The following is a 25,259-nucleotide window of genomic DNA, read 5'->3' on the forward strand; positions in this document are numbered from 1 at the left end:
TCGCAAAAGCAATCCTGTTTTTGAATGATTGTGATCTTTGCTTCGCCTAAGGCGTTGTAATCGTTAGTAGTACACATAGCACTGAAGAATAATCCGACTTATTTTTGGGGAGTAGGATACTCAACTGCCATATGCAGAAGACTAGAAGACAATTTTTTTTTTAAAATGTATTTTATAACGACCACACAGTGCAACAGAACATAAATAGAACACATCAAGCCACAACAAAGGCCAAACAACAGATATGAAAAAGAAAAGAAAGAAAAAACAGAACAGAATTAACTTAACAATCCCCTTCCCTCCCCCCTATGAGCCTGTAGGGTGTCCACCATCATTGTCCGTTCCGTGTGGTGGGGTTCCGTCGCTCTCAGATCCAGCCGAGGTCGACCCCGTACTAAACAGTTCAGCCAATAGCACCTTCCATGCCGTGAGGGAGCTCACCTCTTCCTCCCCTCCCGCCCTGCTGGCCTCCCACCATGCTGTCGTCTCGGCGGCAGCCCATTTCTGGAGGTCACGCCACCATACCTCCACCCGTGGCCTCTGACAATTCTTCCATCCCATGGCTATTCTGCGTTTGGCAAGTACATAAGCCAAATCTTTAAGCTTCTCCACGTGCCGAAGCTTGCGCGCCCTGGGGTACCCTCCAAGCAAACAGGCCCAGGCCGAATCTATCTTAAGTACAATGCCCCTCCCTGCCAGCTTCTGCGCCACTTCACTCCAGTAGGTTGCAATCACAGGGCAGGCCCAGAACATGTGAATCATATCAGCGTTCTCTGTGTTACACTTGGGACACGCCTGGCGCCCAGCGTCTCGAAATCTGGAAATTCTCAGGGGGGTCATGTATGCCCTATGCGTGATATATAGTTGTATCTGTTTAAACCTGGCATTCCTCGATACTTTTTTGTGGTACCCCAGGGCGCGCTCCCACTGCCCATCCGCCATCGGGGCCCCCATCTCTGTTTCCCATTCCAACCTCAGGTACCCCAAATCCTTCCCAACCTTTGCCATCAGCATCTCGTACAGCCTGGAGACCTCATGCCCGCCCTCGGATGCGTCATACATAATCTCCAGCGTCGCATCCGGCTCGTCAGCCAATACGGTCTCGGGCCAAGTGCTCCGGACCTCCCTGACCACTCTGTGGAACGTCATGTATTGCCCCGCATGCAGCCCCGCCCCCGCCTCTAGATCTGCGAACTCCGCCAAGGCCCCATCCTGCCAAATGTCACCCAAAGTGACCAGCCCCACTGACTCCCAGTATGTTCGCAGGATGGCCCTAAGCTGTCCGTCTTCCCTTGCCAAGGACACCAGCGGCAGCTGCGGCATGCACGGCAGGGGATCCCCCATCATCCGGCAGGCTCTTCGCCACATTTTCCTGCCCAACGCTAGCATCTTAGGACGCCCCCTCATCCATGTGCTGGATACCCAAATAATCTCTCGCAGGTAGAAGGGGGAGCAGTCCTTTCCCAACAGTCTATGTTCCGGGGTTTCGTCGTCCGAAAGCCACTTGGCCACGTACTGCAGCTGCGCTGCCACGTAGTAGGCCTCAAAGTTCGGCAGCCTCACGCCGCCTTTCTCATAAGCCTTCTGCAATTTCCACAATGCGACCCTGTTACGCGTGCCCTGCCACAAGAAATCTCTACATACCCTATGTAGTCTAGCAAAAAACCCCTTGGGTATCATGTATGGAATGTTATTGAAATAATGCAGCAGCCTAGGTAGCACGACCATCTTAAGCATAGCACCCCGGCCCATCATCGCTAAGGGTAATTTCTCCCAAAACCTCATGCACTTCTCGATCCTCCCCACTGCCAATTCAGTATTGTGCCTGTGTTCCTCCCCGGTCGTGTGGTATACGTCTATGCCAAGGTACCGAAAGGTGCTTGTCGCCCATGGGATTCGCAATACTGGCAACCTCTCAGCCGGTATCCCCACATAGCCGCCCAGCGGGAACAGAGTGGATTTCCGAGGGTTGACCGCTATGCCAGAAAGCCAAGCAAACCTCTCCATCACCTCCAAGACATATTGCAAGTTCTCTTCAGGGTATTGGAGGTACAGCAGCATATCGTCGGCATACAGGGATATCAGATGGCTCTCCCCCCCCACCTCTATGCCCACCGGGTCATACTGTTGCCGGAGGTAAATTGCCAAGGGCTCAAGGGCCAGGATGTACAACATTGGGGACCAAGGACATCCCTGCCTGGTGCCTCTACCTAACTGCCACCTATCCGACACTACTGCCCCCGTACGAACTCTGGCTAGAGGCGCGCTATATAATAATTCGGCCCACCTCCTGTACCCTGGCCCCATTCCGAAGTGATCCAGTGCCGCCAACAGCCACGGCCAACGAACAGAGTCGAACGCCTTGACCGCATCCAGCGCCACTATCGCCATTTCGCCGTCTTTGCTACATCCCCATTCGACCACTCTGTGTAGGCGTCTATGGTTGTGGGTAATGTTCCTGTCCGGGACATAGCCCGTCTGGTCAGGGTGAATCAGCTTGCCTATCACTCTCCTCATTCTAGCCGCCAAGACAGCTGTTAGGATCTTGCTGTCCTGGTTCAGCATCGACAAGGGTCGATAGGAGCCGCAACCGTGTCCCGGTGTATTGTGCTTGGGGAGTGGCACTATGACCGCTTCCCTGAGTGATTCTGGTAGCTGTCCCAGCTCAAACGCCTCATTAAACATGTCCAGCATGGGTGGGAGTACCTCCTCCCCATACGCCTTATAAAACTTGCTGGGGAACCCGTCCGCCCCCGGGGCCTTGCAAGTGGGCAGCTGTCGCACTATCTCTCTGAGCTCTTCCAGAGTGATCGGAGCATCCATCTCCTCTCGCTCTTCATCGCTGATTCTGGGCAGGCCTATATCCCCGAGTACTTCATCTATCTCCTCTCGGCTCCCCCCTTCCCGATCTTCATACAATGTTTGGTAGTATTCTGCGAATGCCCCATTTACCCCTTCTTGCGTATCGATCTCCGCACCCCCTTCGGTGATGACCGATCGGATCGGAGCCCTAGGGGTTTCGCTCTTATATAGCCAAGCGAGGAGCCTGCCTGTCTTGTCCCCACCCGCATGCAACCTCTCAATGTACTTCGTATAATTCAGGTTACAAAGTCTGTCCCAATGCCCAGAGCACCGCTGCTGCAGCTCAGTAACTACTTCCATACCGGTCCCACCCTTCTCCAATTCTTTTTCCAGCTCGATCTCGGCCTCTCGCAGGTCGGTCAGGATTCCGCCCATTAATCCCTTGGACTTCGCGATAGCAACTCCCCTCATCACCACCTTAAAAGCCTCCCACAAAGTACCAGCCGACTTGACACTCCCTGTGTTCGACTCAAAGTACGCGACTATCTCCTCCCTCATGTCCTCCTTGAATACCGGATCCCGTAGCGCTTCCGCCCGAAGGCGCCATGTTGGAATCCGTGCACGTGGGGGGCGCAGCCGCCAATGCATGATTAGGGGCGAGTGGTCTGAGAGGACCCTCGCCCTGTAGTCAATCTGTTCACACTCCGTAAGAATGTCTGGAGTGGCAAAAAAGTAGTCGAGCCTCGTGTGCAGTTGGTGCGGAGCCGAATAGTGAGAATACTGCCTCCCACCCGGGTGTCTCGCTCTCCACGCGTCTGCCAGGCCTAGATCCGTTAGCAGCGACTGCAACACCTTGGCCGCTGGGCTGGGCCTAACCATTTTGTCGTCCGACCTGTCCTCCCTGGGGTTAAGCACACAATTAAAGTCTCCACCCCAGATTACTGTGCTCCCCATCCCTTCACCGAGTCTCGCGCACAGTGTCTTAAAGTAAGTCGCTGTGTCCTGGTTGGGCGCATAAGTGTTTATGATACAGACAACTCTACCTTCCACAATCCCCCGAACCATGGCCAGCCGCCCGTCCGACTCCACAACCTCCCCCAAGAGCTTGAACGGGACATGTGGTGCAACCCAAACCAGCACACCCCTGGCATACGCAGAGAATGTGGATCCAACCACTGTCCCCCTCCATTTTCTCCGCACCATTTCAAGTTTATCCCGTGTCAAATGCGTCTCCTGTAACAAGGCCACGTCTATCCTCTGCCTCTTCAAATACAACATGACCTTATTACGCTTCAGGTAGCTATTCAACCCTCTAACATTCCATGTCAATACCTTAAGGTCTCCCATGATTTATCCGTAGCTCCCACTTCCCCCTCTGGTCTGATCGCCTCCCCCCAGTCCTGACTACATCCCTTCTCAGTTTCTTCCCCAGGCTCACATAACAACTAACACCCCCCACCCCCCTAACCCTACCAACTGCCCAGCTCCATCCCTGGATCTCAGGCATCCCCGTGTTCGGTTCTCTTCGGAAGCCCGTGTAGAGAACCCGACAGGGTGTCACACCCCACGCAGTGACTAACCTAACCACACACTGGGGTACGAATAAAACGGCCCTCGGATGCCCCCTACACATTTATATCCGCGCTCGCAGACCATGTTCAAAACAGTTAAAAAGTGCATCCCCATCACAAAGTGGCAAAGACTATATTCCAGTCCAAATGTTCAAAGTCCGCCGGGCCCACTGTTTCACTTAACTCTCCCTGCTCCGTCCGCCATCTGCTCATCAGGCTCCTGAGGGCAGTTCTGCGCATCGAGCCATTCCATGGCCTCCTCAGGGGTGTCGAAAAACAGCGTCTTAGCCTTGAAGAAGACCTTAAGTTTGGCTGGGTAGAGTAACATATACTTGAAACCGGCCGTCCGCAGGCGCCTTTTGACCGCCCCAAAGTTCATCCGACTGCGCTGCACTTGTAGAGTGTAGTCGGGGTAAGCAGTGATGGTTGCCTCCCCTCGCCGTATGGTGCCCCCTTTACGAAAATGTTCCAGAATCTTCTCCCGGTCTTTGTAGTTGAGGATCTTGGCGATCACGGGCCTGGGCGGATTACCCGGCGGTGGCCTTCTGATCAGGGCCCTATGTGCCCTCTCCACTGCAAATCCCTGCGTTAGGGCACCACCGGTGATCTCCTGCAGCAGCAAAGTCTCAATAAAATCTGTGGGATTCTGGCCCTCAGCTCCCTCCGGTAGGCCCACAATCCGAATGTTGTTTCTGCGGGCCCGACCTTCTGCCTCTTCAGCCCTGCTTTCCAGGTTGCCTACCCTCTGCACCAGGGCATGGATCTCTCGTTTGTGCGCGGTGCATTCCGCCACAGTCGGGCCCATCTCCTTCTCCAGGGTCTCTGTGCGCTCGGCCAGGGTTTGCACATCTTGCCTCAGGAGGTTCACGTCCTCCTGTACCGCCCCGACCTGAAGTTCCATCGCAGTTTTCAGTTCGGCCACCGCAAGTTCGAGTTTGGTCTCCCATGTCGCCTTCAGATCTGCGATCGCCGCCAGGACCTCCTGGTTCGTTCCTCCTGCGGCCATCTCCTTGGGCTGGGCCTTCTCTTTGCTCCTGGTCCCCTCGGTGCCAGGCGATGTCTTGGCAAATTCGTCGAGCGTGGGCTGTTTATTCTTCTCCCTCAGGAGCTTGCTCGACATATCTTCGATCAGGAGCGTCCCTTCGATCTCGCTTAGGCCCCAGGCCTGGGGGCACTATGTCCCCCCGTCGCCACACAGTTTCGGCTACCTCCAGTCAGGCTTGCTCTCGCTGGATCGCGCTGAACGTGAACTGAGGGAATCGCCTCCAGAATCCCGGTCCCCGATCCTTTGTCCCAACATCAAGCGACGGCAGCCATTTTGTCTGGCGGCGAAGCTCCGGCCCCAAAACTTCACGCGGCTCCTGAGTACACAAGCGCTGCACAATCCCGTATGAGAATGCATCCACATGTGCAGCCGAGCTTCGCATTTACAGTCATCACCGTCTATGCCACATCGTAGAGGCCGTTGCGCGGATTCAGCCGGATAATGTTCGGATCAACGGGAGCTCCCGTTCAGGCACGTCCTTTCACATGGCGTCCAAGCCACGCCCATTAGAAGACATGATCAGTCCTATTTTTGGAAGAGAATCATGAATCGAAGAGTAATATGTGAATTGCTGTTTAGTCTGATGCCATATAGCTCACCAAGCATTGAAACGCACCTGCCCAACATGTTTGGTAATCTGGTACTTTGTGTAGATCTATCTGAAGGCCCTTCTCTGATCGTATTGAAGTCTCCACCCCATATGGCCATTTAATATATAAACAACTAACATCTCACCATAACATTGCTGTGGAATTCATCTGTAACAACATTGGGAGCATCCATGGGCGTTGATGCAAACTTGAAATTGCCTGTTGCCCCAGCTACCAAAATGTATCCTTTCTTAATCGCCATATAGTTTTATCCGTCTTAGATTTGATTTCTGTATTGGTTTCATTCACACATCTTGCTTGTGTGTTGAAAGAGCCATATCCACGAACACCCTCGTGCTGTGCCAAATGTTGCATGATCCCGTCTGAACAAGTGGATCTCCTGTAGCATAGTTGGGTTTACCCAAGGTCTGCTCTGGGCTTGGATGCAGTAGTTTGGTGTTCCACATCCTAATATTCAATTTTGGGCTGAAGCATTTGCTTCCAGTCCGATTGACATTACCACAAATTCAAAGCATGTTCCTTCCTGCATATTGTATTCCTCCATGAACCCTCGGTGAAACCTCAAATGGAATAGGGATCAATGCTGTTCCCAACCTCTCTCCCCCTCCCCCCACACAGATCAACCCAACCTGCTTGTGAATAACCTCCACCCGACCCCATCCCTCTTAGTAATAACGCACAGCAGACAACCTAATGAGCTACAAGAGACTCTTCCCATTCCACCCCCACTCAAGAACCCAGCATCCTGGGGAGTCGCTGTAAACCATAACGAAGCATCTTTACACATTGGTCACCCTACTTTATAAAAACTCTCAACCTCCTATAAGCCAGTATTAGTTTGGAGGGGGGCGCTGGGACTCTGCCTTGTTGTACTATGGTTTCCTTTGCTTCAGCAGTACGTTTCTCTCAGTAGTTGTAGGTGGCCCAGGCATAGTATAGAATATGGTTTTTGCCATTATATCTCACTTAGTTTAGCCAGATCTATTATGGAGTGGGCAAATTCACAGTAATTGCTTCACTTCTAGAAAGGAATTTCTGGCTCATTGTCCTGGCACTATGTAATGGGGAAATATGCGTGTTGGGGCAGAATTTGAATTTTGGTGAGTCTACCCTTTTCTGAAGGTCCCCCATACGCTTTGCTTTTTCCCCCTCGTTTAGTGCTTTGCTTTCTTACCTAATTTCATGGTCAGGGGGAGGGGGGTGGGGGGTGGGGAGTGCTTATGCTGAATTCCCACCTGGTATGGTGGCAGTGTAGGGTTCTGGGATGCGCACAATGCTCATAAGCGAGGGATTTTTAATCGGCCAATGTTGATACCATTCGTTGGTGTAGGGGAGTAGGCTGATGGCAACTGTAATGTTTTTTTTTCTTCACTAGGAGTGCAAGTAGATTTTTTACATTGGTGGTCCAATGCACCTTATTGGGGCTCTAATGTATTAGTTCAACTCACCCTCATACTTATCCTTGGATGGTCCCAGTGGTCTGTGTTCGAGGCTTTTTGCAGATCAGATTTTTCCATTGTCTTCCTTTTTAAAAGTGTTTTATTGGCATTTATAGACATATAGTGTTAAATGCACAGTGTTGCAGTCTTATAGTGGAGCGGTCATTGTTTCTTTCTAACAATATTATAAACCTCTTTGGGGTAGAGTAGTACCCTTTGCCATTCATTCTCGGTCACAGTGGTTCCCAAGTCCTTCTCCCATTTTTCTTTCACCGACGTGCTATGGGGATTGGGTTTGTCTATTTGGCTGTATAATCTGGATATGGGTTTCCAGCCGTCGCTTAGGTTGTAGATTTCTTGTAGTAGGGGGTTCGGTGTTGGTTCCTTGGGCCATATGCTCCATTTATTTTTTGCAGTGTATGACTCGTTGGTACCACAAGAACTGGCCTTTTGCCAGTCCCTCCTGTGTGTGCAGTGATTTGATGTCCCTGAAAGTGCCATCATTGAACATGTCCCCCCCCCCCCCCCCCCCCCCAGGTGTATAGTCCCACCTTTTCCCAGCTGCTCATCACAGGTAGGTCGGTGAGGGTTTTGCATACATCTGCCAGTATGGGAATTTCAGGTGGATATGAGTAGTCGAAGCATCGAGCTGGTCTTGTTCCACACTTGGTTGCCTAGCTTTACTATCATGGGGATATTTGGCGGTTCAATCGATGGGTTCCATAATACTACTTTGGGGTATGTTGGGGCAGTCAGTTGTTGCAGTAGTTCTGTTTCAGCTGTTGGTTCGACATCCATCTCGTAACGTGGCTGAGCTGTGCCGCTAAGTAGTACTTCTGGAGGTCAGGTAGTTGTATCCCTCCTTCTTTGTGCGGTAGTGTCAGTATGTGCAGGGGTAGTTTGTGCCGGGATGCTCCCCACAATAATTCTTTGAGCAGAGCTTCTAGTCTCCTGAAAAAAGGGTGGCCTTATGTCATAGCATACATTTATGAAGTAGTACAAAAATCTCGGGAGTATGATCATTTTAGTGATGGCTGCTCTGCCCATCATTGAGAGTGGTAGCTTGGACTAAAACGTATGGAGTTGCATGGTCCTCATCACAGCCTCTGTGTTGCATTCCTGAGTGAGCTCTGGCGTATGTTTTATGTTGACCCCCAGGTATCGAAACATTTCTGGCTGCCACTTGATTCCCACCTTGGGTATGTCTGTCTCCTTTAACCCTCTGAGCCCGGCCAGTGGAAATGCACGAGATTTCTGTTTACTGAATTGTTTCCCCGAGTAGCATGCATAATTGGCCAATATGTCTAGTGCGACTGGGGCATTTGTTTGCGGGTCTCTTGGGTATAGCAGAACGTCTTCCACGTATAAGGAGATTGTTATATTTCCTATCCACCCTTATCCCTGCGTCGAACTGCTTCCTAAAGTAGATGGCTATCGGCTCCAGCCCCAGGATATATAACATCTACGATGGCGGACAACCTTGCCTAGTGCCTCTCTGTATTGCCCAGGCCTTTGACACCGTGCTCGCGGTCTTCACTCTTGCCATGGGGGCATTGTATATTTGACCCATCTAACGAAGCTTTCGCCAAACCCGAATTCCCTCAGGACTTCAATTGGCCACTCCCAGAATATAGCTTTGATGGCATCCAGTGATGGCGCTGCCATGTCTTCCCCGCTCTCTAGGGTTTGTGCCATGACGTGTTGGAGTCTCCGTAGATTAGCTGTAGGGTTGTGGCCTGGTACATATCCGTCCTTCGTGGATTTCGGACCCCACCACCCTAGCTAGTCTCTTGGCTAATATGGTTAAGATCTTGCTGTCATAATTTAGCATTGCCAGTGGGCGGCAGGAGTCTCAGTCATTTGCGGGTTTGTTTGGTTTGAGCATCGGGACTATAAGCGTTTCTCTCATGCTTCCTGGTAGGGTTCCTGTCTCGTACGTGTCTAGAAATACTTTGTGGATTATTGGGGTTAAGGTTGTTTCGTAGGCTTTGTAGAACTCCGGGGGGGTCTTGCACGTGGCAAGTGACCTGATTGCATCTTCTGTGGTGATCTCCTCTTCCAAAGCCTCTCTGCTCGCTGATTAGTTTAGGGAGTCCTATTTCTTCTAGGGTGGTCTTGATGTCCTCTTTCGGTACTTGTGCGTCATGGGCATATAGCTCAGAATAGAACTCATTGAAAGTGTCATTAATCGCTAATTGAGTCTTGTGTTTTACTCCGTTTTTTTGTCTTTAATCTCATTCGGTAGGTGTCTTGGATGTTCCCGTTTGCACTGCCAGGCCAGTAACCTGCCTGGTTTGTCGGCTTCTTTATGCGCTCTGGTGGTGTGTGCTGTGAAGTCGAATTTAGATGGTCTCTCCCAGGCTAGTCGGCAGTTGTTTCTGATCTCCTGTTTTTTTTCGTCAGTTTTGGTGTTTTGAGTGTTAGTTTCCAGTTGTTTTATCTCCTCTTCCTTGTCCTCCAATCCTCTTCTCAGTTGTTTCCGGACACCACCTGCTCCTGCTATTGTTTCCCCTCGAGTCACCACTTGCATAGCTTCCCATAGAGTGCTCCATCTGTCCACTGTGCCCTTGTTTATGCTTACGTATTCCTCTAGTTTATCAAGGTTTTCTCTGAACTCTTGATCGGTAAGTGCTTCGGTGGGCATTCGCCACATCGGGATTGGAGGTCTGGGGCCTCTGATCTTCCATTGCATGAGTAAGGGAGAGTGGTCTGAGATCGATCTGCGCAGGTAGGATGCGGATTCTGCTTGTGTCAATTGTTCTCCATCGATGAACAGATGATCTATTCTGGTGTGTAGGTTGTGAGGGGTTGAGTAGTAAGAGCAGCATCTTTCCGTGGGGTGTAGTTCTCTCCAGACATTGGCTAGCTCTGGGTGTTCCATCGTAGTGTTCAGCACCTGTGAAGTTGTGTTTTTTAGTTGTTGTGGTAGGTAAGCACCGTCGATGGCTCCATCTTTAACACTTGGAGCATTGCAATTGATAGTTTTTCTTAAGGATTGGATTCGGTTTCTCCTTAAGTATGACCCCATCCCCCTCACGTTCCATGTCATTACCTTGAGTTGTGTTGCCATTATACAATTTTGGGGGTTCTAATGGTTTGGCCCCAAATGGGTCCTCGGGGTGGCCGCCGCTTCCAGTTCAAGGCTCCCTCCTTTGGTCCTAATGTTGTTCATGTTCTTTATCCCGCCGGTTGCTTGCAGCCTGAAGACTGTGTAACAAACAGAACAAAAAACATAACTAGAACTGGTGCGCCCAGCAACTGCGTTTCCTGTGCAGTGCTCGGGCGCTCTCACACTGTCTAGTCCCATCCTGGGATTCAGGCATGAGTGAGGTTGTGCTGGCAAAAGGCCTGCACTGATCTGTTTGTGGGTTAGTGCTTTGTGCTCGGTTGGGGAGGCAGAGCGAGTTCCATAACCATTCTGCTGTCTTGTGTCTTTATGGTGCTCCTGCCATTTCAGTGTGGTGCTCATACCTCGGGGTTGAGAGGGGAGGAGTGGTTGCAGGCCTTCTGTGTTCCATGGTTTCAGCCCCGAGCTTCTTGGGAGGTTGCTTCTTTCCCTTCTAGGTTATTGTGCTCCATCCACATGGTGGCAGCAGCTGGTGTTTCCAAGAATATTGCACGGCCTTTGTAGATCGCCTTCAGTCTGGATGGGTACTGTAACATGTACTTTAGGTTAAATTGTCTGAGCCTAGACTTAATTGGGACAAACTAATTTCTCGCCCTTTGTACCATAGGTGTATAATCTGGGTAGATGGTGATCTTGGAGTTAACACGTTCTATCACTCCTCCCTCTCTGGAGTATTTTAATATGGTTTCCCTATCTTGGAAGTTAAGGATTTTCGCCATTATTGGGCGGGATATGAGCCCGGTGATTTCTTTTGGAGGCATCTGTGTGCCCTTTCCACAGCAAAGCCTTGCGTGCGTTGTCCTGCTCCGATTTCTTGCTGTATCAAGGTTTCTACGTAAGCTGTCAGGTTCAGTCCTTCTGTGCCTTCAGGTACTCGTGGTATCCTTATGTTACTGCACCTGGCGCGCCCTTCTGCCTCTTGAGATCTTGCTTCCAGCGTGACTTTTTTTTTAAAATGTATTTATTTTTTTCAGTTCGGCCATTCGGGCCTTTAGGCCTAGTGTCTTCTGTTGTTTCCTGGAGGGCCACTTCTGCATTAGTGACTCTCTCGGCAAGATTACGGGCGTCCTGCCGCATAAGCTGCATGTCAGACTTCACTTCATCAATTTTAGTGTCTATAAATGTTTTTAGTGCGGCTATGGCTTCTAATACTTGGTTATCCCTGCCGTCCCCATCCGTTGTTTTCTGGTGTTCGACATTGGAGATTGGTGTATATGTTGGGGCGTGGGATTTGGTTGTGACAAAAATGTCCATTGTGGCTGACTTCCCCTTGCTTCTGGAGGAGGACATTGTGATACTGTGTTAGGTCCGCAGTGTCTCGTGGGCAATAGTTCAGTGTCCGTGGTTTCCGCCTTGCTTTTTGGTCTTGGTGCGATCTATGGCCTATTTATTGTACTTTTTACATTGCTTGAAGTGGCTGTGGATCTAGTGTTTCTCTTGCTGCCCTTTTATTCACTATGGTAGCAATTCTTGCGTGGTGGGGCTGTTGGTTGAGCCTTTGGTTTAGGTTGTAGCTGTGGGGGCCAGCGTATGGGTTCGGAGGCCTTGTGTCGAACACGATTCTTCCTGCTTGGTGATTTCTACGATGCCCTCGTTGCCCCCCATCCCCCAGTGTTATGGCTCACCTTAGTTTTGCTGGTATATGTGAGGCCCCCTCATTGCATCTCACTTCTCCCTTGCAGCTTTGCGGTCGGTGGGCGGGTGGCTGATCCTGTGTCCCACTCCCCCTGCTCTTGTCGTTGTGTTGCGCCATCGGATGGGGTCCTCCCTGTCTCTCACCTCAGTGTGCGGGTTCCGGCTGTTCCAGGGTTTAGATGGCCATTGCAGAGTGCTTCTCATCCGCCGCAGCGTGGGTCTCCTTCGTCGCGTCTGCTGTCTGCTGAACGTCCCTAACCTGGATCTCTGGAGCAGCTCACACTTCCTTAGAGGGTGAGGTGGGGGTCGGGCGCTTGGCTCTTCTCTCCTGCGCTGCTGCTTCGCTCCCGTGGTAGGGTGTAATGTCTATGCCGGATCAGCTTTCCGCACCTTGGTGTCTCGGCGGCGGTCTGCTCTCTTCCACTCAGCGGTGCAGGCTCAAAGTCGCGTATGCCATTTTGTGTGGGTCTCTGGAGGGGGAAGAGAGGGGGTCGGCACAGACGAGTTTTATTGTCTCGCCCAGTTCCGATTTTTCAGTGGATTGCATGCAATGTGTTTGGTATCGCTGCTGCTTCCCCCTGGTCTGTCTGTATGATGGTGGTGCTTTTCTAACGCTGTTACAGGATCCGATTATGGCGACTCGGCCGGAGCCCGACGTCTCTGCCTCCTTACGCCATGAGCACCAGGCCACGCCCCATTGTCTTCCTTTGGAGGTGAATCCTGCTGTGCTGCATCTCCTCTGAAACCTGCTTCTGTAACTCATCCGAATGGCAGTCTCTCTATCGTGCCCTGGGCCTCCTGTCTTGGAAGAATGCATTGTTACATACATTCACTGTAAAATATTACTCCATCTATTTTTCTAGGATTGCAAATGAGACTGCTATAAGCCTAATTGTGTTGATTTTTGGTGGCTTCTGGCTTTGTGCTCAAAGTATAAACCTGTTTTCCCCCGCCCCCTTCCTCCCTGTCTAAGCACTAACTTTACTGTATCGTGTGCATTTGTAAGTTTTGTGTTAGTGTGTCCTATAGGTTATGGGAATAATGTGGTGTTGGTATGTTTTCGGTCCTGATTGATATGCTATGGCATGGAATTTATAATGCGCCTGTACACAAGTGTTTTGGCGCGACAAGGAGGAGGAAACGGAGGGCGGACAAAACAACAATCTTACTAGTCCTTGTCATTCAGATCGCGGAAGTGGAAGGGGAGAAGTGCCGAGGGGGTGGGGAGGGCGAGGTGCAGGTAACACAATGTTCAGTCAGCAAGTGGCTTGCAGATGCAGACCCTAAGTGCTGAGGGAGCCAACAGGCAGTGCGAGGGAAGCTGGACATGCAGGAGCCTGGGCCCAGAGTTCAGAGGGTAGCCAGGTGACCAGCAGGGAGAGGAAGAGAGAGAGCGAAAAGGAGAAAAGTAAGCTCTTGGGTTGCTTTCGGAACCGGAGGTGGTTCTGCTCAAGTTCGAGAGAGGCAGGGAGGCTGTTCCAGAGGGAGGCCCCCCGCCAGAGAGAGCTCTGCCCCCAACTTCACTTGGAAGTGGATGAGCGGAGAGCTCGAGAAGGGAGATGAGAGTTGGAGGTAGTGCAGGCCTAGGCCCCAGAAAGACTTGTGGACAATGCAAAGGGTCTTGAACTTGATCCTTGCCAACACGGGGAGCCAGTGCAGGGATTTCAGAGCTGCAGGGATACAATCACTGTGCTTGAGGCCAAGAAGTCTTGCATAAGCTGTAGAGGCAGGCAGATTTAGAAAGAGGCTGTTGAAGTAGTCCAGCTTCGAGAGGACCAGAGTTCTGGAGACAGTGAGCGTTTTGTGGAAAGTGAGAAAAGGAAGAATACCTCTGAGGCGGTGCAGCCGATGGTTTGACTTCTTAGAGATGTCAGAGATGTGAGGCGAGAGGGTGGAATCGAAGATGACACCAAGGTTCTTGGCCTTGCAGGTAGGAGCAGGAAGAGAGCGCAACAGACTTGCACTCTGGTGTTCCGATGAGGAGGATCTCCATCTTACTGACATTGAGGCAGAGATCATTAGCAGCACACCATTCCTGAGTTGCGACAAGACAGTCTGATATGAGAGAAGGGGAAGAGGCAGCTGAGGGGAGCATGAAAAATTGCTGGGTGTCATCTGCATAACACTGAAAGTTGAAGCAGAAGGTAGCGATGGAGTGGGCAAGAGGTGCCAGGTAGTAGGTGAAAAGCCATGGAGAAAGGTTAGACTCATTGGGAACACCACAAGTGGAGAAAGAGATGGAAGAGAGGAAAGACCCTAGTTGGACCTGAGAGGGGTCAGTCGGGGCCTTATCAGTGATTCCCAGGTTATCACAGAGGTAATTGAACAGGATGGCATGGTTGACCGTATCAATAGAAAGATTGAGGAGAATGAGGACAGAAGGAAGGTTCGAGAGCAGGTGTTGTGTGTCAAGAAGAGCAGTTTCTGTGTTTCTGGCAGCTCTGAAGCCAGGCTGTTGGTCGTGGAGACAATCAACAGATTCAGTGTGAAGGTTAAGCTGAGATGGTCAGCTTTACCAGGAGTTTGCCCAGGAAAGGAGTGATGGAGATCGTGTGATAGTTAGCCAGAGAGGAAGGATCGGCAGAGGGCTTCTTTAGAAGGGGGTGCACAAGGAAGTGCTTAAGGGGGGGAGAGTAGGGGAAGGTTCCAGTGACAAAAGGAGTGATTGCAGAAATCTGCGGAGGCTGGAGCAAGGGTGTCGATGTGGTCCTTGATGGTTCTGAAAGAGCAGGGGAGAACCTGCTTTGACGAGGCTTTCATTGCTTTGAAAGATCAGACTTGTCTAGAAACATCGTCTGGGGTGAGCAAGGGAAAGGAGGAGGAGGCCGAGTTGTTAGATGCCGCATTGTTAGATGCCGCAGAGATGTGGGCTCTTCTTAGCGAGGACAATCTGTGTATTGCCTTTGGAGCAGGCGGCAGGCGAGTTTGTCAGGGGGTGTGCCCTATGCCCTCCACTTTTGTTTTTATTTTCCATGGTTGCCTGTTCCTCCCTTAGCTATGTGCTGTTTAATAGCCCCACTTTCTTTTTTTTAAATGTATTTTTGTGAGTTGGTTAATCAAAGTTAACCTTACGCATGACACAACCATACCAAAATATCTTACGATAATTCCAATCATGGTCATGTCCTTTTTAAATCCAATAAATATTCAATTGTTACATCTGCAACAGTACCTAGTTATCCAATCATACCAATATTAAAACCAATGTCAAAAAAGATGCTAAATGATTAGTATTGCGATAAAAAAAATTCCATTAACCTATTGTAGGATTATTCACAGTATATCCAGTAATAATTTGATCACCAATAAGGTGCTAAGTGCTATTTTAGTTTTTAAAAAAAAAAGTACTTTGTGCCAATTTAGAGAAATAGACCATCTTATAAAGGCAGTGGACCTTTTTGGCACGCTTTAGTGGTTTAACATCTAATTGCAAACATGTTTGTTTGATTTAAACATTTAGTACCAGAAGGTGCAAGCCGACCCTCCCATTAAAGGCACCCTATTTAAGGCACTTGCCTGTCTGTGCCTGTGCCTTTTTTTTAACCTCGCGTTCTCAGGTGGGCAGGAGCCCAGCCCGCACCGTCCTTGCCAGACACCGCCGAAGTCGCTCTCGTAGCAAAGTGTTTGCTGATGCCGGGTAAGCTGCCCTCCATTGCCCATCGTGCTGCTACAACGATCATCCTTTACCATAGGTTATTTTGGGTAAATCTATTAAATAACAGTAAACTTACATTTTGTAAAGCCGGACAATTGATCGCCAAATGTTACAAGGTTTTAATGTTTTCCTTGTTAATATGTTTCGAGCAAATTGACTCGATTTCACCTGTAGGTAGTAGATTGATCTGAACTGCACCAACTGGAGCCTCCAATAGGAATTGGGGAATGATTGTACATATTTTGGCAGGGCACCATTACAGAGACTTAGTATAACTGCATTTTCTCAATTGTGTTAATCCAGCTTCTGTGAAAAAATGCTTTTTTAGTTTGCACTGGGTTCACCTTCAACGTCTCTGGTGGTCACTATTTCTCAGGATGGACTTGCCCACAGACCTAAAATCGGCAATAGGCCCTACATTTTTGACGCACACTGTTTTTAGGTTTAAAAACATTGACTTTGGTGGGGGGATTCAATAGATTCCTGTAAATAGATAGTACTTTCCACCTACACCAGCCGTCCATTGAAACCAGTCCAAATTCGTATCTCAAGGCGACAATTGGTAAACGGTCTAGAAGACATGGTGCTCCTTTCTCTTTCCATCCCTTGAGTTAAATTGTACTGTACTGCACTGCCAGTTACCACTTTAGAGTCTGAGAAATGTTGTTCTACCATTAGGTTACATGGTTACACCGCCTTCACCAGAGTTGTGCAAAAAATCTCCCTATTACAAGTTGACTCTTGGTGTAGGGGAGGAATGCAGAGGAGGGGAGCGTTGCGATCCAATTTTTATTTACGTTTTTCCTCATGCTTTTGTTCAATAGCACAATTGACAAGATGGCCAACGACATCCTCTCACCCAACCAAGGCTTGTTCTCGGATGAAGATGAAGCGGCCATATTTGAATCCACTGGTGCAGACTTTGTGACTGGAATAAGGAAGGATCTGCTGTCAGATTTCTCAGTCATATCCCCAGGTCTTGGTGCCCCAGTGCAGGTAAGTGTGAAGGTGCCTGGAAGAAAAAGTGAGCTGTTGCCGGTGTCCTAGATAGCTTATCTCTAGAGATTGGGGCTGTTCTTGGTGTATGTGTGGCAGGAGATAAGGAATTGCTGACGCTTTCCATGAGTCCCATCCAGAATTCCACCTTTGCATAATGGGCAGGTTTATTTGTGGGGTGTTTCAAGTTCCTGCAGCCTGTGTTGCGAAACTTGCAAGTATATGAATGAACTGCTTTTTACATTTAATGTGCATAGTTCTTTGGTACACAAGCAGTAGGGGTAAAAGCAGTGTTTTGAAATCCAAGCCCCTTCTCAAAAAAGCATCTTCTTACACAGTGGAACTGTGTGCCGCATGTTTCTATTTTAATATACAGGTGTGGGTGAACTCTATTAAACGCAAACTCACTCCGTGCTTACAGGTGTGCTGCTGCCTTCTGTAGCTGACCTTCCACAACCCCCCTCCCAATCCCTCTCCCCTCTTGAGTCTACATGTTTATACCATGCTCAAGAATTATTCAAGGTTTTCTTCTTCACCTTTATTTGAAATACAAATTTAACCAGTCTGTAATTTTGTCGAGATAACTATACCAGGGTTAAAAAAAGAAAAAAAGCTTGTATAAGCAGGAATTCAAACCTCTCTTGGGTATCTGGCATCACTCAGTGAATAGAAGCTAGTATACAGCCGCATGATGGAACTATAACATTTTGCATAAAAACAAGGGTGGGTGGTCCTGGGAGTTCCTCTGCTGGACATTAGTCCCAGTTAAGAGGGCCTTATCCAGAGTCTTTAACTCACCATCGTTCAAAGAGAATATCCAAAACATATCAGTCGTTGTCCTGCCCTGGGGCAGTCCAGCACCGAAATGCTAGGCAATTCTCCTCTGACTAAGAGTACCAACAGCCACCCCAGACACTTGTTTCGGTCTGGTTGGACCTAATCAGTAGGGTGGAGCTGTGCCTCTTTAAGAATAGTGAGCAAGGGATCCACGTCTAGATTGCTCTGAGGTCCAACCAGCCCGAAACACATGTCTGGGGTTGCTGCTGGAACTCTTTTTCAGAGGAGAATTGCCTAGCATTTCGGTGCTGGACTGCCGCAGGGCAGGACAAAGACTGACATCTGTTGGATATTTCTCCTCTCTGAAAGATGGTGAGCTAAAGAATCCTAGTTAAGGCTCTCTTAACCGTGACTAATATGCGGCAGAGGGACTCCCAGGACCCCCCCCTTGTTTTTTTGCGCTGTAACATTTTGTCCATCATTTAAAGGCATTCTCGGTGAAATATATTTTGATTGTCATTCTCTACCAATCTTTCAACCAACAGCTACTTTTGGCTCCCCAGGCTAACTGGTGCCTTAACATCCATATGTGACATTAACGCTGAGCATTTGAGAATGCTGGTAAAATAGAATTGGGACACATCTAGTACAGATTTAAACCATAATGGATCCTACATAATCAAGGTTTTGGCTTGCCTCTCTTGTAGAAGTGAAGTGTTCAGTGTGTTGTATACTTGCCTCTGCTTCCACAGAATTGGCTACTGCATACTGATGCAGAACACCCATGGTTTTAGGTCCTTGTTGAATCTTAATTTTGAACCCTGCCATAATTGTCATTTACCAGGACTGGCACTATTTCTTCCTAAGTGCAAGGGTGTAAGAAATTAAGAATGGCTAGATGGGTGTGCAGAGTTTGTGGCCATTGTCTGCTAGGTGGATGATGGGAGGACTTTCTCACAGTGGTCTTGACCTATTCTTACAGGTTGCAGAGGCTTCACAAGTTTTTCCAGATGACAAAAGCAAGAAAGTGAAAGTTTTCCTCAGGATTCGACCATTCAAAGAAGTGGAGCTGGAGAGGCGCGAGAATCAGGTGTGTGGGGGGAAAAAAACTACTTCCTTGGAGCAGTTGTGGTTTGTTGGTTGTGTGAGGGTCAGAAATGAGAGACAGACACAAAGTAGTAATGTCTCCAACAATTGTCATTTCTATTAAAATAAAAAGGGCTTGGGATAAAGGTCTATCTGTCTCCATCCTAAAAAGATTGCCCCTGCCTGTGAAACTAAAACCAAAGCAAGCTGACCTTTTGTCCAAAAGATATCGGACCCTCACACTAACATACACAAGCAAAAGGTCTTAACATCCAAAGCAAATGTCCGTTTTCAACTCCACCAATATGTGCACAACACAACACTCATTGTGTCCAGGTTTTGCTTCCCTTCCCTTGAACTATTACAAGAAAACAATTTTTTTTTTTTTGTTCCAACCAGGTTTTGGTAAAATTAATGAGTGCCTTTTTCACTAAATACTTTCCTCCAGTTTGCAAAACAAATAGCTTTTTTCAAGAAGGCAAAGCAAATGTCTTAATTTAAGCAACTGTGTCAAACGAAAGTCTTTCACACCACTTCTCAAATGTATGCTTTCCTGCTATACTCTTCTGCCAAGAATGTCTTAACTGAATCTCCCGATATCCTCGTATACTCTCCTGCCAGGTACCTTTCCACAAAGGGCTCACAACAATGCGTGTCTTTCAGCAGGTCTTTGAAGAAGTGCAATTATGTTATACTTTAAAGGAAAATAAACATTGTAGCACTGTTTATACTTTGTTGGCTTCAGGTATCACTTCTTCCAACTTCCACCTTATTGATATCCCACATATGGGGGTTTGTTCAAGTTCTGTCTGTCAACTTCTTTCTTAGTGTCATTTGGCTTTGGCAATGCTTGCTCCAAGGTTCACCAAACTGTCCTCTCATAAGGAGAATTGTACAACTTTTGCCCTTTCAATCTGCTTGCCCTGTATTTAAAATGACTAAGTATTAACTTGCTAGCACGTCCCAGGGCCCCCAACTCATCTGGGTTCACTCACTAGTGTAACATGCAGCTGTGGCGAAGAGTGTGTCGGGCAGGCTTCACCAGCTAGGCAGTCTCTCTCCCTGTTCCTGCTTCGGCTTTTCGCTCCTTCGCCAATGGATCCATTGCCACTCCACAAGACCAGGTCTACTCTGGTCCCACAGCAAATGACTTCTTGCTTCCAGTGGTCCCTTCAGGGTACCAGCTATAACTTCACTGAAGGAGTTCCTCTCCTTCAGTACGCTATGCCTAGAGGCGGTTGCCTGTAACCGTTGTCGTCTTCCTACACAGTTTGCCTCCATGAATCTGACTCTGGGGTTGCTTCGCGCTCTGTGCTCTCTGCAGCTCTTCTCTCCTTCTCTGCCTTGCAAATGATTTTCAGGTTTAAATGTCATACGCTGCTGATTGTGAACCTGACAACTAGACTGCATGTTGCACTTGATAGCACTTTCATTACTTGGTGACTCTCTGCTCCTCTTCATCGTCTCAGTACCTGAGGCTTTCTGGGACTTGAGTCACATTAATTTTTAGACTGGTTTAAGTTGGATTGTTGGACACTTGTTTAAATAACAACCACCATAAACGTAAGTTAAATGTGTTTAAGGTGTTATGTACTTTAAGAGTAAATAGAGTTCTGTTTGGAAAAAGTATCAAAAGGGATTTTCAGGGTTTTACCACTGAAGTGGCAACATTCCATCAGGGATTCTGGAACTAGTGTTTCTTCTTTACTGGAAAGGGAAGAATACTGTGTCTCTCCTGTTTGAGTCACCACCTCCGCCTGACGACCATCTCCTCCCATGTGATCCACCCCAAGGTTCAGGATCGCGGTAGCGGCTGCCTGTCTCTGGCCATGTGGGAGGAGACTTTAGGCTGGGGATCAGTGATGACTCTGTAGGATTCATCACATTTGTGAGAGGTGGTGGTGGGTGCTTTAAAGCAGCAATTCCTGGAGGTGTGGCTTAACATTTGGCAAATCGTAAGCGACTCTGAAACAGCAGGGACTTATCCGTTGTAGTTAATTTAACGACTTTGTCACTTTCCGAGTTGAGGATTGGTATTCCAGACCCTGCACATTAGATGCATAACCAAGGAGGCAGTACTCCTCCCGCCACCAAGATGGGTCCTCCAAGAGCTGTTCAACATTCATGCCTTTCCCCTTGGTTGCTTATCTGTACAAAATATCAAAATTCCAAAAGCTAGATCAGATCGATGTGTAGATCCGCTATATAGTGACTGGGTGTCATTTCAACATGTGGAGCGTGCACAGTCCTACAGATAGATGGTGTACCGTCCACTTCAACTCCTTAAAATGGGCAAATACCCCAAACCAAAATATCAAACTGATACATGGGAGCATACTCTCTGCTTCCACCCACGCAGCTCCACAGCTCTCCTCGGATCAATGTTTACCAGCAGATCAGTGCCACGTGATGGTGCTCCAGTGTTCATACTGCCTGATCTGAAGAGCCACTAATCTCCTTTAACGCTACATTTTTGTCTTGAATTACAAAGGAAATCATGTAAGCCCTGCCCATCGGCATAGTTGGTAAAAATGCATCTTTTTATTTGCCTAAATTGGTAGGTGCAAACAAATACAGAATGAAAAAATGGTTGCCCCATGAAAAGAAAATTATATTGACCCATGGATAATTAAATTATATGTTTGTACTATCTAAACTTAATTTTATTCCCAAAATCCAAACATGGAGTCAAAAGCCTATCTGGAGCCCTGAGTATTCCACGGCAGACAACAGGCCACAATGAAATTCTTTTTAAAAAGATATTTAAAGATTTCCCTCACCGTCAGACAGGGCAATCTAGTCAGGCACTAGAGAATATACACAAGTACTTACGATTCTAATTTGGATATCTAGATATATCAGTAAGGGACCTTAATTGCACACTCTGCTGTAACCATGCAGTGTGTATTCCCATTGGACTGTAGCAGAGCAGTAGTCCTAGTGCTCGGTTAGAGCTTGTTGGCCATTAAATTGGTGGCTCGGTTTACTATCGAGGTCTGCTCACCCCCCTACTCTTCCTCTACCTTTTTTGAATATGGTGGAACCGTTAGTTCTACCATTGCACTGCATCAGTTTCACACACCACCTGCATGCACTTGTGTGCCTCGCAGTGAGCAACCCTTGCAGCGGGTAAGTAAAGGGGGACTCTGGTTTTGAGTTTGGCAGGTGGGTGAAGGGTGTTTCTTATGTTTGATTTTACATAGACCTAATATAAATCGATCAGAAATGCTGGCGAAACTAATCGACCATTTCACTTAATACCCAAGTAATTGGTGTACTGGCCTTTGGCCAGCCTCCTTATTCAATGGTACTCTAAGGCCATGCTTGATCCCTTATTTATTCGTCTACTCCTCTTGAGGTTTCGTTATGCTATTTGGAAGAAGCGGGTCTACCATGCAAATGTGTTTTCTCCGACTCCTGCAGTTTTGAAGCATTACCTGACCATACTGGATGGACACAACGGTTTAGGCATATGCCTGTTTTCTGCCTCTGAAGGTCAGTGAACCTTCCGTGCTGGTACAGTTTTCTGGGGCACTTAACGCTTGGTTGTGGGTTGCCGCTGTCTAGAACTGTGCGGGGACACCTACAGGCCACTTGATCTCCTGCTATGGACGTCAGCAGGAGCTTTCGAGAAGTGCATGACCTTGTATGGGATTTACCGCCATTAGAAGGTGGTCAAAAAACGAGCCCAAATCTTGTGGCACTGCCATTTCGGGGGACGTTCGGTAGCCATGCATGGTAAAAGCGAATGTGCACACCAGAAATAAAGGGAAATGGTAAAAAGGTCATTGCTGCCACCAGCTTGTCCTTGGGCACAAGTAACCAAAAATCCTACGTGTACAATTCTAGTGTGATACAAAAGTATCTCCGTTCCACTGCACTGCATCATAAAATGCTGTGTGCGCTGTTAAAAAGTTACCACAAAGGTAAAAAGGCAAAGGGGGAAAATCTAGTTTCCCAGTACAAATAGCCTGAAGGACTGATCCATTTCAACATGACAAATTGAGAAAGGCCAGGGGAGTGGAGCTCAGAACAGATTAAAAAAGCAAAAACGCATATCTAGGTACACTCTTAATCTGAGTATTCTGCAAATCTCGACCCTAAATCGGGAAACCAGTCTCTGGTTCCGAACCCCTTATTGCATGAATACTTTGCTGTGTGATTACTCTGGAATTCCGGTAGATTTTCTGGGACATTGCTATTTATGTGGACAGCAATGAGAGCTTTGACACGGTTTGTATGCCTTACAGTAGCATGCGAGTAGCAGCAGCTGATGCATTAAATGGGTGTGGCAGGAGGCAGTGGGACAGCACTGACGAGATGAAATCTTAGGGCAAGGTTTATACTATGAAGTCATGGCATATAATGGACCATCGCCATTTTCCAATGTACACATCTGCATACAGGAGATGTGGGGGTTGGCATTTGCTGGCTTGATGCTTCAAGTGAGACCAGCTTTGCCACCTGACAGACTGAATGGCCTTGTGGGGCAGCCTTAAGGGGTGAAGAAAGAGATCCAGTTAGAGGCAGAGAAGGGGGAATAAGAGACTGTCCAGGTAGGGCAGTGGAGTGAAGTTAGACTGGTGGGCGGGGCAGTCAATTGTATGGAGAGTCGTCCCAACACTTGGGCATTGTGCAGAGGTGGGTGAGAATTGTTGGAAGTGGGGTTGACCACAAAAGTACCTTGAGTGGGGGATAAAGGGTAATGCAAGAGTCCTATGAGGCCTGAGCTGTAATATGGTCTGCTGAGAAGTGTCTTGGTGGAATGCAAGGTAAGAAAGGGACCGTTTATCTGCATAATATCTGAAGCATGGCAGCCATAGAAGTAGTAGTTTCGCATCACTGTCCAAGAGAAAGCCACAGCTCTGGGCCATGGTGGTGGGTGGGGATAAGGATGTGGGGATGGTGCTGCTGGGGCTGAAGAGTGGTTGGCAGGGGACCGGCAGTGGGTGGGGTGCTGGAAGTGGATTTCTGACGTTTTGGAGTAATAGAACATTGGGGAATTAAACACCATCCAATGACGAATTGCAGCAAGCAGACAGTGATGAGGAGGAATGCTTTGGGTAAAGGGAGAAAAGCATTTGGTTTCATCTGTAATTGGATGATTAAGAAAACCCCAGTCACGTCATTTGAGTAGAATGCAAAAACAAATATAATACAGTGGAGTAGAGCAGGAAATAAACCTACAACTCATGAATAATTGGCAACAATAAAAAAAAACGGTCACTAAAGAGAGCAGATTTCAACTCTATTGAATTAAGCGACAAAGGGGCCTACGTGAGGGGTAGCATTACAGATTCAGGGAATAGCAACCGAGCATGCTTGGTTGGCAAGGAAGGTTTTCTTACTCTGGGTGTTTCTAATTGTGCTATTGACTTGTTTCTGGTTTCCCATTGACGATCGAACAAATGGGTTTATATTGAAAATATAATAAATCCTGAAGGAAGGTGGGAAGATGGGGTTTGGGGGGGTGGGAGGGGCAGCTTTAGGGAGGGTGCGGAGGGGCAGCTTTAAAGCTGATCTACTTTAAACAGGGTCATGGATTTCAAAGGTAACCTGGTGTTACTCCACTTTTTGTAACACCCACGGAGCATGCTACATTTTTTATTTATTTTTTATTTTATTTTAAAAGTAATGCGTATACAATGATTCTCCTAATCCAGATGGCTATATGTTGGTCTTTTTACCATGGGCAACACCCAACATAAAATAGAGGGTGGGGGTGAACCAGGCAACCAGCCCTACACATAAGGGGTGCGTTGGTCACTTCTACTCCCTAAAAATAGGTAAATTCTCCCATAAAATACAAACTGGGAGGAAAAATACTTGCAACAAAAATTGCAAACAGACACTTCGGACCTTGTGCCCCTGCTTTCACTCTCACAGCTCCATGGATATGTTTGGACCATTGGTGCACTCGGAAGAAACTGCAAATATTACTGCCTGATTGGAAGAAGTTAACCCGTATCTTTTAATATGTATGAATAACTAGGTGTGAAGAAATTATTATTTTTAAAAAAATCTGTTTTCTAGTTTACGTTTTACTCGTTTATAAAAGATTATACTTGCGTTTTTACTCCCTAAAAATGTTTTACTCCCAACTTTACAAAATAGGGAGTAAAATACTCCCACTCCAATCTTATCTGGAGCACTGCAGGCAACCATCAAACCTAACCAGTAAGCTCTGTATGGGCCTGCACCATCCGGTACAGTCTCCTACTGCACCTGTGCTGAGCTGGATTTTTCAGACTCCGTCCTGTTTCGATAGACCAACCTTATCTGATGTATCAGGAAAGACTGTCAGCCAAACTCTATCTGGGTAGTGTGACTGAACACAAGAGAACTGTGAGGTGGGAATGCACAGCTAATGTAAATCAGGATAATTGATGTGGAGTAGAAGCACACCAAAGGTGTTAGTTCACACTATTAAATAAAGAAATAATGTCAATGAATTTTATGGTGAAATTTCAGGTGCAGGCGGGCTAACGTCACAAGACCACTTGGGACAAAATATC

The 25,259-nt window shown here is 48.0% G+C and overlaps 1 protein-coding gene across 2 annotated transcripts in view; it reads left to right on the forward strand.

The window, feature by feature from the left end:
• The window catches only part of KIF20A (kinesin family member 20A), a 298,199-nt gene that overhangs the window by 41,224 nt on the left and 231,716 nt on the right, over positions 1–25,259 (forward strand). For both annotated transcript variants that reach the window (XM_069651561.1, XM_069651562.1), the window contains exons 2-3: positions 16,710–16,881; positions 18,641–18,748. In XM_069651561.1, the coding sequence (XP_069507662.1) occupies positions 16,723–16,881; positions 18,641–18,748 (267 nt within the window). In that variant the 5' untranslated portion in view covers positions 16,710–16,722. The remainder of the gene's footprint in view (positions 1–16,709; positions 16,882–18,640; positions 18,749–25,259) is intronic.

The sequence above is a fragment of the Ambystoma mexicanum genome, chromosome 3p (genome assembly GCF_040938575.1).
Source record: "Ambystoma mexicanum isolate Mex_15411 chromosome 3p, UKY_AmexF1_1, whole genome shotgun sequence".
Classification (NCBI taxonomy): domain Eukaryota; kingdom Metazoa; phylum Chordata; class Amphibia; order Caudata; family Ambystomatidae; genus Ambystoma; species Ambystoma mexicanum.